The sequence below is a fragment of the Nannobrachium achirus genome (assembly GCF_963921795.1).
Source record: "Nannobrachium achirus genome assembly, chromosome: 24".
NCBI lineage: Eukaryota > Metazoa > Chordata > Actinopteri > Myctophiformes > Myctophidae > Nannobrachium > Nannobrachium achirus.
In genome coordinates, this window is record NC_137831.1 from 21,606,861 (window position 1) to 21,624,381 (window position 17,521).

At 41.8% G+C, this 17,521-nt stretch overlaps 1 protein-coding gene across 2 annotated transcripts in view; it reads right to left on the reverse strand.

Annotated features, from left to right (window-relative positions):
• Nucleotides 1–15,920, reverse strand: part of LOC308280388 (bile salt export pump-like) — a 48,330-nt gene extending 32,410 nt beyond the window's left edge. Inside the window, exons 1-14 of one of the 2 annotated variants that reach the window (XM_080720651.1) lie at nt 15,701–15,920; nt 15,000–15,088; nt 14,397–14,415; nt 13,103–13,132; nt 12,942–12,993; nt 11,808–12,124; nt 10,143–10,230; nt 9,072–9,205; nt 8,636–8,807; nt 7,776–7,900; nt 6,385–6,559; nt 4,805–4,918; nt 3,144–3,254; nt 2,490–2,615 (exon numbers count right to left, since the gene is read on the reverse strand). In XM_080720651.1, coding sequence (XP_080576777.1) covers nt 2,490–2,615; nt 3,144–3,254; nt 4,805–4,918; nt 6,385–6,559; nt 7,776–7,900; nt 8,636–8,807; nt 9,072–9,205; nt 10,143–10,230; nt 11,808–12,124; nt 12,942–12,993; nt 13,103–13,132; nt 14,397–14,415; nt 15,000–15,078 — 1,542 coding nt within the window. In that variant the 5' untranslated portion in view covers nt 15,079–15,088; nt 15,701–15,920. Of the gene's footprint in view, nt 1–2,489; nt 2,616–3,143; nt 3,255–4,804; nt 4,919–6,384; nt 6,560–7,775; nt 7,901–8,635; nt 8,808–9,071; nt 9,206–10,142; nt 10,231–11,807; nt 12,125–12,941; nt 12,994–13,102; nt 13,133–14,396; nt 14,416–14,999; nt 15,089–15,635 lie in introns of both variants that reach the window. The other variant, XM_080720652.1, reaches the window with a different exon arrangement.
• Nucleotides 15,921–17,521: the final 1,601 nt, after the last annotated feature.

Consider the following 17,521-nt stretch of genomic DNA (forward strand, 5'->3'; position numbering starts at 1 on the left):
AGGAGATTTAACCGACCGAAACTCTTGTCACAACGTTCACAGTGGAAAGGTTTTTCTCCCGTGTGGACTTTCTGGTGTGACTTCAGGATACTTGACCTACTGAAACTCTTGCCACATACCTTACAGTGGAAAGGTGTTTCTCCTGTGTGGATACGCAGGTGTGTCTTCAGATAGTCCAACTGACTGAAACCCTTGTCACATAGCGTACAGTGGAAAGGTTTTTCTCCTGTGTGGACACGCTGGTGTTTGTTCAGATTGCTTGACAGACTGAAACTCTTGTCACATACTTTACAGTGGAAAGCTTTTTCACCCGTGTGAATAAGTTGGTGTTTGTTCAGGCTGCCTGACTGACTGAAACTCTGGTCACAGTGTCTACAGTGGAAAGGTTTTTCTCCCGTGTGGACAAGCCGGTGTGACTTTAGATGACTTGGTTGACTGAAACTTCTGTCACACTGTTTACAGCTGAAAGGTTTTTCTCCCGTGTGGATACGCTGGTGTGTCTTTAGAAGAATTAATAGACCGAAACTTTTGTCACACTGTTTACAGTGGTAAGGTTTTTCTCCCGTGTGGATACGCTGGTGCATCTTCAGGACTCTTAACCGACTAAATCTCTGGTCACATAGTTTACAGGGGAAAGGTTTTTCCCCCGTGTGAATAAGCTGGTGTTCCTTCAGGCTGCCTGACGTAGTGAGACTTTTGCCACACTGTTTACAGGTGTGTGTTTTCATCTGACGCTTCTTTACATCTCCTGTTGGTCGAGTTAAAATCTCTGTAGATCTTTGACGACCTTGAGATTTCCGCGGGTCTGTGTCTCCTCGTTTCCGGCTGGTCACAGAGCTGACTGTTCGCTGACAGGCCTCAGAAGAACAGCTTTGTCCATTTCTCAGCGTTTCGCAGTTGAGGTCGCCGTGGCTCGGATGAGACGTGAAGGTACACTCAGAAGATCGGGAGCACGCTCCTTCCAGGGGTTGCGGTTCATGGTCAAAGTTGACGCTATACATGGACTGTGATGGGAACTGAGGTGTAGGTTCTGTTGAGGCCGGACAATTTGTCATCTCCATCTCCCACTATTCTTTGTGTGTATCCCTTTCTCTCAGAACAATACATGGGGTGAAATCTTGATCTGTTCCCAATGGAATGAAGTGGAAATCTGGACTCTGGAGTGTCTTCGCACCTCATATATGCTGCGCAGAGCTTTGGTGTGACCTCACTCACAACACAATCAGTTGCCAAGCATGCGCATGCTTAGCAACACTTGTGCCCCTCCAATGGCCTCCATATTTGGGCAAGAGTGATGTCATAATTATCATCACCATGACAGCAGAGATCCACATGGAAGCCACGCCATGTATTTTTCATTTTCATGTGTTTATCATCTTTTACTAATTATTCATTAATTTAGTTAAGCTGATGGAGTCTGATTGGCCTATCAGGGAATCCGAGTATTGGCCTAGAATGTTTGTGTCCTCCTAAGAACTGACACCTGAGTTCGGGCCACTCAGTATACATAGTTTTTCAGTTTTTGAAAATCGTAGCTAGATTTAATTTTGACAGAAAAATGTAGTTTTAGTCATAGCCTTTTGAATAAAATGTAGTTTTAGTCATCTGAAAAGTTTTAGTTTTAGCTAGCGAGGCGCTTTAGAAATTTACTCATAAATAGCACTGCTCACTTCACACTAGGTGTGATTTTTATGTATGAGTGTCTGACTCTCCGTATGAGCACGGAACTAATGTCACAGACAGAACGGCCAATACAAGGACATATTTCGGACATATATATCGGACATATATCGTGTTTGATACCATGCAAAGTAAGCACACGGGTGCGATTTCTCTTAATGCACTGCCGAAAGATCGGATCCCGAATAATCGGTTTCGGTAGATACTCAAAATCGGAATCGGATAGGGAGCAAAAAAAAAAAAAAAAGGATCGGGACATCCCTATTAAGGCCAGAGTTGTGGATAGACAATGACATAAATTGCTACCGGAATGGTCCTTGAACACATTTTTGGCAGCTGAAGGTGTCTTACTCTAGGTCATTCTGATGCTTATGGTGCCTGCTACATCTTTGGGTTTGTCCTGACTTGTGCTTATAACCCTGACGCGGGAGGAACAAGAGAAGGCCATTTGCTCCGTTACGAGCGGCAAGGAATAACCGAGCGGAGGAAGATCAGTTTATAATCTCAGTAAAAGTGAGAAATGAGACTGTTAAGATCCATTAGTTGAATTATGTAATGGGTTGCGGTGGACTTCCATCACCACTGGGACGTTTTTAGTCATCCATAAAATAAATCCTACATGGGAAGGAGCTGGCAGCTACAGTGTCAGGGGAGGATTCCGTCTCAAACTGATGACTCCGGGAACAGAGTCGAACAGTGCTTGATTAAAAAAAGATAGTGTCCAATAATGTATTGTACTGCTTCGCTCTGTTTAAGAGAGGAAATTGAACTGAAAGCGGCACATGCGAAACGAGCGTGTAAAAACCCACCATGCCCTCTTTGGGGTCGTAGAAGCGCTGGATGAGTTGAATGGCGGTGCTTTTGCCTGCTCCACTGGGGCCCACAAAGGCTGTGGTCTCACCGGACCTCACCGCCACGCTGAGCTGGTCTAGGATCTGCCGACGTATAATGCAGCAGTGGAAGGAGTAGTCAATTTATTTTACTAAAGTAAATGTATCAATACTGCAATATAGAAATACTCTGTTAAGTGAAAGTCTGGAATTCGAAATGCACTTGAGTGACACTGACAGTACAAAAGCATTGGCATCAAAGTGTACTTAAAGTAGCAAAATAGCAGATCTACAAGCTCACAATGCGATGCATCGCAACGCATTGTGAGCTTGTAGATCTACAATTTTCAAATGGCTGAAATCTATATAGAATTGAAGGATAGAAGTAACTTTAACTTTTCAAAAATGTAGTGGAGTAAAATTACAATATTTCGATCCGAGATGTAGTGGAGTAGAAGTAAATGTAAATACTCAAGTAATGTACAAATACCTCAAAACAGTACTTGAGTAAATGTACGTTCAGAGATTGTGTGCAATCCTGCCACAGAGTCAATCTGGATATTTTCTCTTAAACAATCCTATGATTGGCATACTGTACAGTGTGACTGTGAGTGTGGAGATGAACTACAGTACCTTGACTTCTGGCCTGGCAGGGTAGTGGAAGGTCACGTTGTGAAACTCAATGTCACCTTTGACCTTGTCGAGGCTGTATCCAGCCTCTGAGAAGCAGTCGATCTCCGGCTCCTGACAGTGAAGAGTGGAGAATTGACAACGTGTCAAAACGTCGGCGAGGTAGCCATAAATTATAACTTCCAGTAGAGGGTGCTAATATGCGGAGGTTACGTCTCTCCTGGAGTTATAACGCAGAGTAAAATAGCTCTCGCTGGTTGAGCCTCCATGTCCCTAATCGCCTCAAAACATGTTTAAATCATGAAGTTGCTCACCTCATCGTCGAAACAGCTTTATATCTACCGATGAGCCCACTCGTTGGCATGTGTTAGTCCATATGTTTCTAATAAAGTAATGTTTACTAAAACTTCTTTGAGTCTCATCGCTTTCCTTGTTTTTGAACTGCTTGGGTAAAATGGCCGAACATATCACGCGAGATGAGTAAAAGTCTGGCTACGCGAGGCTACATATCACGTGACGTTGATCGCCGTTGCGATTTGCTCATACTAGGACATGACGTTTTTGTATGCGGAAGTATTCCAACGTTCTGTAGTTCTGAAGCGCTCTGTATGCGGAAACATTCCGACGAGGAAACGCGAGTCTCAGAGAAGTTTTAGTAAACATTAATTTATTAGAAACATATGGACTAACACATGCCAACGAGTGGGCTCATCGGTAGATATAAAGCTGTTTCGACGATGAGGTGAGCAACTTCATGATTTAAACATGTTTTGAGGCGATTAGGGACATGGAGGCTCAACCAGCGAGAGCTATTTTACTCTGCGTTATAACTCCAGGAGAGACGTAACCTCCGCATATTAGCACCCTCTACTGGAAGTTATAATTTATGGCTATCGGCGAGGTACAGGGCGAGAATGGATTACTTCTAAATGAGATGTCATGGCTTTGAGAAATGAAATTTCCCACTCACAAAAGGATTTATGTGAGTAATGTGACAATATTAAACGGTAGTTGTTAAAAGGCTAAATGTACCCTATGTCCTCAACTGTCCTTTTTTGACATCATAATTGTCAATGTGTTTTAACTGGACTTAATAGATATTTTAATTTATAGTTACTGAATTGTGAAAATTAGCTAAGTACTTACTGCGTGTATAAATTATAATTATTAAATGACAAAAGGGGAATGAGGTGTGGCATCGCACAGGGACGCGCACACCTAGACATCAAAGGGGGCTTTGCATGAATGCAGTTTTTACTATGGTGAAAGAAATGCAATTGCCCTCTTTCCATGCCATATCTGAAGGCAGCATTCAAGAGAATTGCCTTGACCAAACTCTCCTGAACTTGAATTCAGCATCTTATGTTGAAAGAATTGCCCTCTCTACGTAGAAATCCATGCCGTTACGCCACATCTCCGGTATTCTCTTGCTTAATATGCTTAGTTCAGTGTGGTATCAACTACTGAAAATAGCAGAGTGAGCTTGGAGGTCTGCTATTTTCGATATTTTCTCCAAAAGGCCCTTTTAGAAATTTCAGCCCCTGCCTCTCTATAACATTCTCTGCACGTCCCTGGCATCGCACCATATTGTAGGTTCAAATCTTATGAGAATGAATACGGATCCAATCTACACGAAACCTGGTGAAAAACACATATAATCTTACCCTCTCGATGGTCTCAAAGATGATGGTTGCAGCCCCTCTTCCTGAAGCGAATGCTTCTAGGCAGGGCGAAGCTTGACCCAGGTTCATAGCTGCTATCAAAACACCAAAGAACACCTAGGAATGCCAGAACAATGGCATGTGAGCAGTGGTGTTGTCAGTTCAGCAAAAGCTAGGGTATGGCCTAGATGGGACTACGCAGGGCGCGCGTGAAAAAAATATTGTAGTTTTTTCCCCCGGGTTTCTACGGTTTCTTGGGCTGGATATGGCAGCATGGAACGGTTGTTCAAGTGCAGCTAAACTTGGCATGTTACTAAACGAGCCACAATTAACAATAATGCATTTCACCTGTGCAGCTGACCTGCAGAACCTGGCTGGGAATATACCAATTTATCAAGATGGGGAGAATACAAGGGTGAATAATATAATTATAATACCTTGTTAAAGTGACCATTTTGTAAAATGTTGCATTTGTAGTTATTTTACTGTAATTTAACAACTTAATAATCAGCACATATAGACAAAGAGAGGATTTATATTTAAAAGTAACTTTTATTTTCCCCCCTGGACCCAGGGTATGGCAGCTGCATACCCCTGCAATACCCAATTGACACCCCTGCATGTGAGATATTAGTCTCATTTATCATCCACAATATCCCACATCCAATACACAATGAATGTATGATTGCACTTGTCTTTATTCAGATAGACAGAATCGAATAGCTGACAGGGTGATGTGGCTCTGAGGCATAGAGTATAATATAGAGCGGATATCCCTGCCCCCAGCTATTCATTTCAATGCAAGTAGCTCAGTGGCGCACCCGGAAGAAGTTGAATCCAGGTGCATTGTGGGGGAATCCACCTGGATTCATCTGGATGTGTCAAAATGTGTTACGTCGAGACGTAATTACGCCACAAACGTCGAACGACATCCATTGAACCCCATGGCAGACCCCCAGCGGCGCGCTCTTTTGCTTGTGCATGTATTTTTCACCCCGTCTGCCGTTCCAGCATTGACCACTATGGTCACAAGGATTCACTGCGGGCCTCCCATGAATGTTTTTCATAGGAGGAGGGGGTTTAAACTATTTAAACTGGGAACGCATTATTTTGTGCTTCAACTATTGAAAAATAGCAGATCTACAAGCTCACGCTTGTAGATCTATTTTTGAAAAATTGTGCAAGTCTTTGAATAATTCAAATCCTTCTAAGGTTTTTCGAAAAACCTATGTTTCTATGTCAGTGGTGCTCAAACCTTTTCATGTCAAGGACTCCCAAAATGATATGCATTTAGCCACGGACCCCCATCTCAAAATATTTAGTTCCAGGGACCCCCAGAAGCAAAATTTTACTCACAAATGTTCGCTTGAAAAATACATATATTCAAAGATTTGCACACATTTTCACGACTTTTCAAAAATAGTCGAGTGCCGCACTGTGAGCTTGTAGATCTGCTATTTTTCAATAGCTGAAGTATAACATAATTAAGGCCCCTTCACCTTGGGCTCTAGTAACTCAGTCCCACTCCCCCCCCCCCCCCCCCCCCCTTGTGACATCCCTGTGTCCAGGGTCCTGCCTAGTACCTGAAGCAGCGTGCCCGGTGTGTACTCCTTGGTGTCCACCACCAGCGCGGAGCCGTACCAGAAGGCCAGCGCGTAGCAGAGGAAGATGACAAACCACATGTAGCCTGTGAAGAAGCCCATGATCAGGCCCTTCCTGATGCCCCAGCGCTGCGCCCACACCAGGTTCCTGTCGTACCTGGAGAGGGAAGAGGAAGATGTCTGAATGAGTTGACAATGTAAATTTTACTCTGACAGCCTGCAGCTCATCACACTTTAAACCAGGGGTCTTTTCAGGCCGCAGGGACCCCCACAACCTGTTCATAGATTCCATATAGTTTCATTGTTTGACAGCATGATCATCAGTGTATTTTGGATTCATGTCAATTTGTGTTTTCAGATATTAAAACTTGAACCGTCAATACTTAATAAACTTGACCTTTCACTCTGTACTTAGTCTGCTCTTTTTCCCCTCTACACCAAACCTCTTTGCCAAAAATAGCCGATCTACAAGCTCACAACGCCTCGCAGCGCGAGGCGCTGTGAGCTTGTAGATCTGCTATTTGGCTAAAGTTCTCAGAATATGCACACTAGGGTTCAAGTGGTTAATATAAAAAAGGGGGAAAAAAGTTTCTATCACTCAAAGATTTAGAATACCCCCTGTAGTAACTCTGAGGACCCCCCAGGGGTCCCGGACCCCCTGTTGAAGACTCCTGCTTTAAACCGATCTAATTACATCACTAATATTACATACAACTACTATCACAACTTTTACTTGCCATTTCAAAACTTCACACGTCCTGCCATTGGCAAGACAGCAGATTTTCAGGGGATTTGCAGAACATTGGGCTTGTAGATCAGCTATTTTTGTAATTTTTATGACCTTCTCTTACTACGAAGTTTAAATCTACAGGAGGTGGATTCTGGTTTTCAATGGGAATGGAGTGGTTTCTTGACATTTGCGAGTTTCTGCAAAAATACGCTCCATTCTCCATAAAAAATTTAAAGACAAAACAGTGAAAGAAACCTGTGGAAAAAAAGCTGAAAAACACGTTCAAAGATGGAAAAACTATATTTCCACTATTTTCGAAAATGTTTTTCAACATGGAAACGATTATGACTGATGTTATTATTTTTTTTATTTTTTAAGATTTGTTTTGGGGCTTTTATGCGTTTATTGATAGGACAGTTGACTGACAGGAAATGGGAGGAGAGATGGGGAGTGACATGCGGCAAACGTCGTCCGGATCGGGAATCAAACCGGCAACGCTTCCAGGCATCCGTGCCTACTGTATGTGGCAGTGCCTATATGTGCCTGGACCAGTAGGCCAGCGGGCGCACCTATATGTTATATTATTATGTTATAATTGTGACAGGCCTACATGTATTTACTGCCATTGAACCGTCCCGATTACCTCTCCACCTCTTTCTTCTCTCCACCAAAAGCTGCCACGGTCCTGATGGAGGAGAGCACCTCGTCGGCCACGGCTCCAGCCTTGGCGTAGGCCTGCAGCTCCATCCCTGTCAGCTTAGCCACGAACTGGAGGCCGAGGAGAGACAACGCAATAGATCTGTTTTTGTGTACCGCTCACTGAGTCATATCAATACTGCAATGTAGAAATTCTCGCTGTTACAAGTAAAAACAGAAGGAGCGAGTTGCATTCTCCGGCGCTGGCGTCAGCCGAGGTGTTGCCGGTAACTTCCGACAACAGCCGCGGCAACTGCCGGCAGTGGACCGGCAGCCGTCGATAACAACCACGGCAGGCACCGACACACGGACCGGCAGTGGACTGGCAGTGGACCGACAGCCGCCGACAACAGGTGGTTAGGGTAAATCCGGAATTCAAAATGTACTTTAGTAAAAGTATAAAAGTATTGGCATCAAATTGTATTTAAAGTACCAAAATTTAAAGCACACGTTACGCAGAATATCACATTTTTGAGTTTTCAAATGTATAAAAATCTTTTGAAAATAGCAGATCTGCAAGCTCAGAAACATTGTGAGCTTGTAGATCAGCAATTTTGAAATGGCCCAAATGTCATAGGGCTGTCATAATAATCAATCTACAAAGTAACTAGTAACTAAAGTTTACAAATAGATGTAGCGGAGTAAAAGTACAATATTTGGATCCGAAATGTTGTGGAGTAAAAGTAAACGTATTGGAAATTGGAAATACTCAAGTAAAGTACAAATGCTTAAGTACAGTACTTTAGTTAATGTGCGTAGTTTCTTTACACCACTGGTTGTTATACAGTGGAGGAGAGCCATCCTCACCAGGGCCATGAGACCGGCTCCAACGCCAATCAGTGGACTAACGGCGATGATGACCAGCGTGAGCTTCCATCCCCTGACGAAGCCCATGCAGAAGCCGCACACAAAGGTGGTGAAACGCTGGATGAAGATGCTGACTTGGTCTGCGATGGCATCATTGATCTTGTTGATATCACTGTTTTAAAATAAATAGAGGAACAAGATCACTGTGATATCAGACAAACTGCGAACAATGCGATGGTAAATACTCTGTTGTTGTAAATGTACTGTCATGTAAAGAAAAGCTTGTGCAGATGATGTATGAATGCTTGAATAAATCGATAGGCCACCACACACAGTGACACACAGAGAGAGAGAGAGAGAGAGAGAGAGAGAGAGAGAGAGAGAGAGATGCACAATGCACAAATAAACCCATAAATCCTTGACTGATGCAACTCACTCAGACATGCGAGTGTTGAGCTCCCCTATGGAGTTACAGTCGAACCATCCAATCTCCATCCTCATCACCTTGCTGAAGTACAGCTTCCTGATGATCTGGATTTGCCTGGCCGCGGCTGCCACCCACATGGAAATCTAACATTTGTGTCAGAATTAAAGATAGATGTGTTGGTGGAAAGAAAGAAGTGTGAATAAATAGAAGCAAACATCCACCAGTTTGTGCTAGGCAAAATTGGGCTGGCTGAGAAAAAGCAAGGTAGAGAAAAGACAGACACGCAGACAGATCTTCTTGTGTTCCTTAAGTTATAGCTAATGATTTACTTTACAGTTGTGTTCCTTTAATTTGGAGGTAAGGTGTCTTTGACGTTCCTTAGTTGTAGCAAGGTTATACTTGACACTTCTGTAGGTCTATACCTTTATTTTCCTTTATGTCCTAGTGTTTCCTGTTTTCCTTTGTGACTGTTACCTGTCCCTCCTGATTGTTGATGTTCTGATCCTGTTAGTCCCCTAGCCTATTCTATCCCTGTGTTGATTCTTGTCAGTTGTGTTCACCTGTGCCTGGTTATACAGTACCTGTGTCTATTTAAACCCTAGGTTCCACATGTTCCCTGCCAGTTTGTATGTGTTTGTTTCAGTGCTCCATGAGTATACTTCTGTATATGGGTCCATGCTCAAGTTCCCTCAGCCCTATGTTCCCTCACCTGCTGACGCTGGTGAATGTTAACCACTATGCCTAAACCTAACCCAAACTCTAACCCTAACCTCAGTGAGGGAACATACTGTAGGGTCGAGGGAACATAGCCATGATCCCTGTATATTCCAAGAGTCCCCAGTATATTTTTCCTGGTGCTTCTTACTAGTTGTTCCTCGTGCCCAAAACTGTTTGCATTTATTTTGAACTACTCTGTCTCTGCCCGTCTGTTCTACGCTTGGGTCCTACACCTCCTACTTTGCACAAGTTCATGACAGATAAAGTAATGGAAATATGGAAAGGAAAAATACAAATGTTTTGATTGAATATATTTTGTGTTCCAATATTGTGGTTGACGTTTTTTTAAATGTTGATACAGACCTGAAAGTATCCCAGCACGAATACAGCCAGTCCAATGCCAACATAATAGAAGGCGAAATTGGTCATCTCATATTCAATGTCCAGGATTCTGAAAATAACAGATCAGTTTAATCACTTAAGCCCTATTTTATCTTGTCGCATGATGGTGTCACGCGAAAATGGCAAAACACTGCCGCTCTGGAAGCTCACTGTGCCTGTGCGCCACTATGTTCAAGGTCAAACTGTTTATTCTTTTGATGCTACAAATTGGCGATGGCGATGCAGCTTGCATTCCTGTGTGCCCTCTCCCATCTCGCAGCTTGTGCTGGGCCCCGCCAACGCATCTCATAGGAGCGGATGGTTTTAACTTTGTGTGGGTGGGAGTGGGTGGTCCAAAAAAACAAACAGTGGGTCAAACACTAGCAGACACTAACTTTGCTAAATATGCTCACATTTCTACACCTAAACACACATCTTCTCCACCTGCACACAGCTTCACGCATAACTATTCCACCTTCATACACAGGACTCTCTCTGCTACTAGGGGGTGGAGAGGGGCGATGGAAAATTAACAGAATAGGCCTATGATGTGATGAGATAAGGCATGTTTCTCACAAGGCTATGCAGTTGTATGTATATGCCTATATTGTGCATGAATATGGAATGGATATAGTTGAGAAGTTAGTTATCTTCTAGACTACAGCATTTTAAAATAGGTCAATTAACGCTTAACTCATATAGGCTATAGACTTTTACAAAAATATTTATATCAATTACTTTAAGCCTAGAATATAGCCATCCAGGATCCTGGTGAATCATGACCATAAAATCTTTGATTCTGTGAAAAGAAAGAAATATAAAACCTCTAAACAAAGGGTATCTATTAAATGTAGTATATCATATAATTAAATATTCAAATATCTTTTTTTCACAGAATCAAAGGTTTTACTGTCATGATTCACCAGGATCCTGGATGGTTTGATTCTATGCTTAAAATAATTGATATAAATACTTTTGTAAAAGTCTATTGGAAAAATGAATGGCCGATTGCTTTAGTGGCACTAGTAAACCACGTCCACTGCTATGCCCTGTATTTGTTACATTACTGGTTCCATGTTTGAAACATTGGGTACAAGGATTCACTGTGGGCCCCCCATGAATGTTCTTCATAGGGGGAGGGGCTTTAACCCATTTAGACTGGGAACGCATTATTACGCATTATTTTGTGCTTTAACTATTGAAAAATAGCAGATATACAAGCTCACAGCTGCGAGCTTGTAGATTTGCTATTTTTGAAAACATTTGTGCAAGTCTTTGAATATTTCAAATCCTCCTAAGGGTTTTTGAAAAACCTTTGTTTCTATGTCAGTGGTGCTCAAACTTTTTCATGTCAAGGACCCCCAAAATGATATGTATTTGGCCACGGACCCCCATCTCAAAATATTTAGTTCCAGGACCCCCCAGTTCGCTTAAAAATACATATATTCAACGATTTGCACACATTTTCACAACTTTTCAAAAATAGCAGATCTACAAGCTCGCAGCACGGCACTCGGTGCCACGCTGTGAGCTTGTATATCTGCTATTTTTCAATAGCTAAAGTATAGAATAATTAAGGCCCCCCTCACCTTGGGCCCTAGTAACACATCCCACTCCCCCCCCACCTTGTGACGCCCCCGAACCTACCCACAGGACCGTCCCTCCAGGGGATCAGGAAGGGACTGGTTCCACGCGGAGCCGTTCACCAGGTCCCATCCCGACTGGTTCAGGAAGGTGTACGTCTGGCTGTAGGCCTCGGTGTAGTTCCGCTTCCACACGATGGTGTTGTTGAAGCACTCCTTCCTGTCGTCGCTCAGCTCGTTGAGCTCGATGTCGTAGTCAATGAAGGTGTCGGTGAGCATGCCGAACACCAGCAGCATGAGGGGCTGCGCAGAGCCGTGCAGCACCGCGCAGACGCTGCCCAACACCATCATCCACACCTCCCGGCAGCTGGCATAGCGGAACTGACACCACACACGATAAATATGTAGGACTATACAGGCTACACATTTTTAGATAATACTAGGCTACTTTGACATTACAGTACATTTTGTCAAGACACATGGATAACGGCTTTTGCAGATATTAAAGGGATAGTTCACCCCCAGAATTACTTTTTGTCCTATCAATTACTCACCCCATAGAGACTTGAATTCATGGACATTTTTGTTTTGTTTTGTCACATTCCTACGCCAATAATTTGAGGAGGATCTTTGTCTCCCCATAGGGATTCCCTATGAAGACACAATCCCTATGGAGACACAAAGAGCCGTCTCTTTAATTGTGTCTCCATAGGGAACCACTGCTGGTCATCAAATTATTGGCTTAGGAGGAATGTGACAAAAACTAAAAAAGTATCCATGAGGTGAGTAATCGATAGAAATATTTTTGGGTGAACTTTCCCTTTAAGGTTCTTGCTGCGCTTGGCAGCATCCTTGGCTCAAAATGCCTCCCAGCGCACCCGACAAACAAGTGCACATGCACTCATACACAAACATACACAGCCATGCGGTATGAAAACACTCATGTACTGTATTTTGTAGCACCATTTTTAACGTATTACATTGTTTTAACCTGTGTTTTTAACCTGAATGTAAAGCACTTTGAACTGCATTTAAGTCTGAAGTGTGCTCTATACATAAAGATTATTATTATTTAATTATTATTATTTATGGCATTGACTTTGTGGGGCGATTTTATTTTCAGAGTTACAATAAACCTTGTTTCCTATAGGAAATCAAATGGTCAAATCAGATAAATTCAAATACAGTATGGCCTTACCAGTTGAAAGAAACCAACCCTAATCGCTGGCACCTCTTTTTTCTCCTGGGCTCTGCGGTTAAGAGAAAGGTGAAATGGGTTTTAAGTTATATAGGCTCAGCAACGACTGCATGTCTCTGTAGCACTGAATGCACAGTGACAAGAACATAACTTCCACCTACTTCTCATTTTCCTTTGGAGATGACATTGTCCTGATTAAGTAAAACACAAAGAAGCAAACAGTTAAAAGACACATTGTTTCTCTCATACAACAATTCTCTGAAAGACAAGCCCACTAAGCAATTTGGTGGTTAAATCGCGTTCAAATGACGTCTTCGCCCTAACCGGACGTCTAGCTAGATCCGGTCTGTGACGAGTTTAAATTTTAAAGTTTTTTCACCGTCTAGTATAGACTAGACATTGTATCACCGGCATTTAAACGACTACATTTCGCCACTAGAGGCCGCCGAAAGTAGTGAAAATGATGGCAGCCAGCAGGTTTAAAAACACAATTTCTTGGTTTTGAGATCCTGTAACCTTCATGTGGTACCGCAGCTGATCGATTTTATACCGCATTTCATTGCTGTTCACATTTGACATAGGTAGCCACCCAGATTCGAACTCACGTACTTCTACATACCAGACCCAAACACTAACCGCTAGACTAGGACCACTGTTAAAAGTGGGGAAGTATCTTGCACTATTTGTATGTAATATTGCCTCCCGCTGTTCGTTTTAGGTCGGTGCATTTTGCTTGACAAGGCAAACTAACTTTATATTGATACATATTATAAAACGGTTTTATTTAATCATTATCATTGAATGGTGCATGGGGTACGTGGGGATGTGGGGAGAGTCGAACAGCCGTACGTGTATGCGTTTATATTGCTGTCAGAATGAATGTAACTCAGAGAAGTAATAGGCTATGCTGTCAGCACCACGGCATTATTTATTACACTTTTTTATTTATTACAGAATTTTTCAAAGGACTTATTGCCCAGCTTTTTATAGACGGATAAAAGACGTGCAATGACCAGAAAACTGCTCGTGGATGCAAACTACAACTATTAAGGTAGAACCGGGAGATCTAATCATTTCAAGCTATACTGTTAGCATCCGATAATGAACAACCTGATAAAAATGTATTTAAAAAAAAGATGGTCTAACACACGTTTGTCCTAAACCGGTTATATATCGTTCAGATGAAGCGTTCAGATGACGGCTACAACTAAACTAGACTATATAGTGAAATTGGCTCTTAAAATTACTTTATTCCAATATTTGAAACCCAGGTGTGCATATTAAAGCTGTTTTTGTAATCAACAAGTATGGAATAATGGATTAAATGTAATCAGCTACAATCGGTCTATAGACAGACTAACGATAGACGGTTCAAATGAGGGCTAACCCTAGACCATAGGTCTAGATGACGGCTGGTGTTTACTGGGAGGTTTACTTACGTACAGTAGTACTTACATATAGGAGCCGTTTGGTTCTGAAGTACAAGAATAAAACACAGGTTAGTTTTTTATTTATATATTACGAACTAAATCACAACAGTGTCTCACAACATATGGAGACATTTTTATTTGATTACTGGAAACCTTCCCAAGACAAAATAAAGTCAGAGACTTATTTGCATTATGGACCTCTTACATGAAACAGAGAACGACTCTGTGATAATACAATTATTAATATTAATACAAATTAAAAAAAATATTAAATAGCTAAAAGAATTTACGTCATATCCCACAGTGATGGTTTTCATTCTATAGCCTGGACAACATCACTTGAACAAAATTAACTGCCTGATAAAAACAGTAAAGTTGCATCAAAGGTTGCACTGCATGCAAATGACATTATCATGTACTGTTATCATTACTTTTATCATTGATATCATGTCATGTCATCCCAGTTAATTGTCATAATCTTTTCTGTTCAACTCACAGCACAAATAGCTCATCTTTCTCCCTTTCATCATTACTTAGTTTGTCATCACATCGCTGCTGTCTTCTATCAAAACGTGCAAAATAAAAGAAAGGAGACCAGATTAGACTAAAATAAATAGTCACTGCATACCTTCATCTGATAGCTCGTAGCCATTGTTCTCTTGTCCCAGCTTCTTGATGCTACGCAGTTTCACTGACCCAGCCGGCATTCTTGCACACCTAGGAAATGTCCAAAATATAACAGCATGATTGGCACTAATATATTAACTGCATACTAGGATAAATCTTTGTCAGCAAAAGGCATGCAATAACTGATACGGTAAGTGTCCTATTGTGCTCATCTTTCATGTCAAAACTCACTGTATTCTTCATGTATCTTTTACCTCAAAAGCTGATAAAGTAAATTCCCATGATTTTCAAAGTACTTGCATGGGAAAAAGCAAATTACAGACAACTAAATCTATTGTAAAAGCTCCATGTATTCATCTTCATCATTTTGTAATAAAAGCCTTTACTGCCATCATGATGAGTCTTCCCTGACAAAGATAATGATATCCAAGTTGATCTCCTATAACATATCTCATATAACACTCTCGCAAATCTGTGCAACAGCTTAGCGCCGAAACATATTTTCATGCCAAAAACTGTCAGTACATCCCAAGGTACAATAGTGTTTCGGCCAAACAATTTGGCCTTCCTCAGGGGTTTTTGCCACATATTTTTTCAGAGCTAAGCAGATTTAGCCTTATTTTAAACTGTTACTTACGCCAGCCTTCTCTCTGTCTCTGGATAAGGTTGTCATCTACTGAATTGTACACTGCAGAAACTTACCAGCACGTTCCCTTTAAGAGCCAGACCTTTTCTCTGTTTTTCTTTCAAGATACAAAATACAAAATGAGAACTGAGTCCTTTTGAAATTGTCAATGTATCGAGGTCAATCCAACAGCATTCCTTATGATGAGTCCAGTGTGAAATAATTCACCCCCCGACCACCAGGCAGCCAGCCTGTCAGCTTGTCACTTAAATTCTGGGGCACATACTGTAATATGTGTGGTGGTGAGCTAAGGTTTGTTGCCCTACCAACACGTGCTGTTATTGAACAGGTAGGGCTCGGTTGGAACTCGGGGTCAGATCGTTGTGTTTGGAGGTAAATGCCCTGTCGTTTTTTTGCTGCCAAAGAGGCCAGTGACCCGGGTTATGCAAATAAAGAAAATTCCATTGTAATCCATTAAGTATCATACCTTTTCAGATGTGAGGTTTTTGATATGGAATGAATGATTACCTTGGCAACTGCTGTATAGCTATGACGACCAGTGTTACTATTTCTCTATTGTTGAGTAAGATTAAGTCGTGATTTAGCTGCCTGCCAGACAACTTCATGTTGCATCTGCACCATGTGTATCAGTCTTTCTGTCTCTAAAAATAAAAACATTAAAAAAAAAACAATACCCAAAATGCAGACTCATAGTTTCAAGGCTATGGAATAAATGTGAGATTTAAGCAAGTCAATAGAAGGAGAAGACCTAATACAAAGGGCTAAACTGTCCCAAAGCCTCAGGGCAGCAATGGCAGAAGGTAATTGCCTTTACACTTTAAACACACTGAACCTCCTTGACAAAAGAAAAAAGATGTTCTCTCCCTAGCGCCGTAGGAGCCAAGCAGATACGTATATTTTGGGCAAATTGTAGGTGAAACTATGATGACTACGGTAACTAACTTCCTGGTGTTGCTCATGAGAAAGAAAATCTACTTTATTTTACATGTATTAATACAAGTGAAATCCCATCTCTTTTACAAGGGGGGGGCCTGTAAATAAGTCAAGATAACTAGCTGACAGTGGTGGCAGTCTGCTGTAGCAGTACTGTGGACCAAGAGGCCCCCATACCTTTATCACTCAATCCCAGAAATGTATGTCAGTGACAACTTGCACTCTTCAGCAACTCTCCATGCTCACTGCTTCTCTTTCTTAAAGCAACCTGGCAGACAGGTTAGTTTATAATGAGCCCATTTTAAAACCACCTCCTTCTATATAGTGCATCTATATGCCAATTAACTTTTGTATAAATTTTACACAATGCAGCTTTAAAAGACACTTCCACCACTCATTTTACTCTTGTATTTGAACTGAAATTGTCTCCGTTATGTAGCCTAATTTCAAAACATATATAACTAGAAGAAGTGCTCTTCCGAGCACAGGTCTCCACCAGCCACACGTCCTGGTGGTGCTATAATAGGCCAATGTAAAAAGGGTGGCATGTGTTCTTCATCAATCTTAGGCCTTTCATGGTGCCACCATGAGGCTGATTTGAACATTTTGTAGTGTAATTTCTTCCTTGGCCTTTTGCGAATGTGCGTGCACAATTTCATTACAATTGCACACTGTGTTTGATTTGAGGCATTTTGTTTGAAACGGATCAATCCTGCAAAGTTTGGAGGCCAATCTAAGCCAATCAGGATGGAAAATGTAATACAGGACATATCCGTCTTGAGATACTGTGTACTGATTTGTGTTCATTTTGGGTAAAATCTGAAGCAGTAATATCCAAAAATGTGTCTTACATAAGCCGGCCTCCAGGTGGCGCTATAAAAGGCTGATGTGAAAAATGCAAGGAAAGGGTTTTTCCTTGGCCTATAGGGAGTGCGCTTACAAAG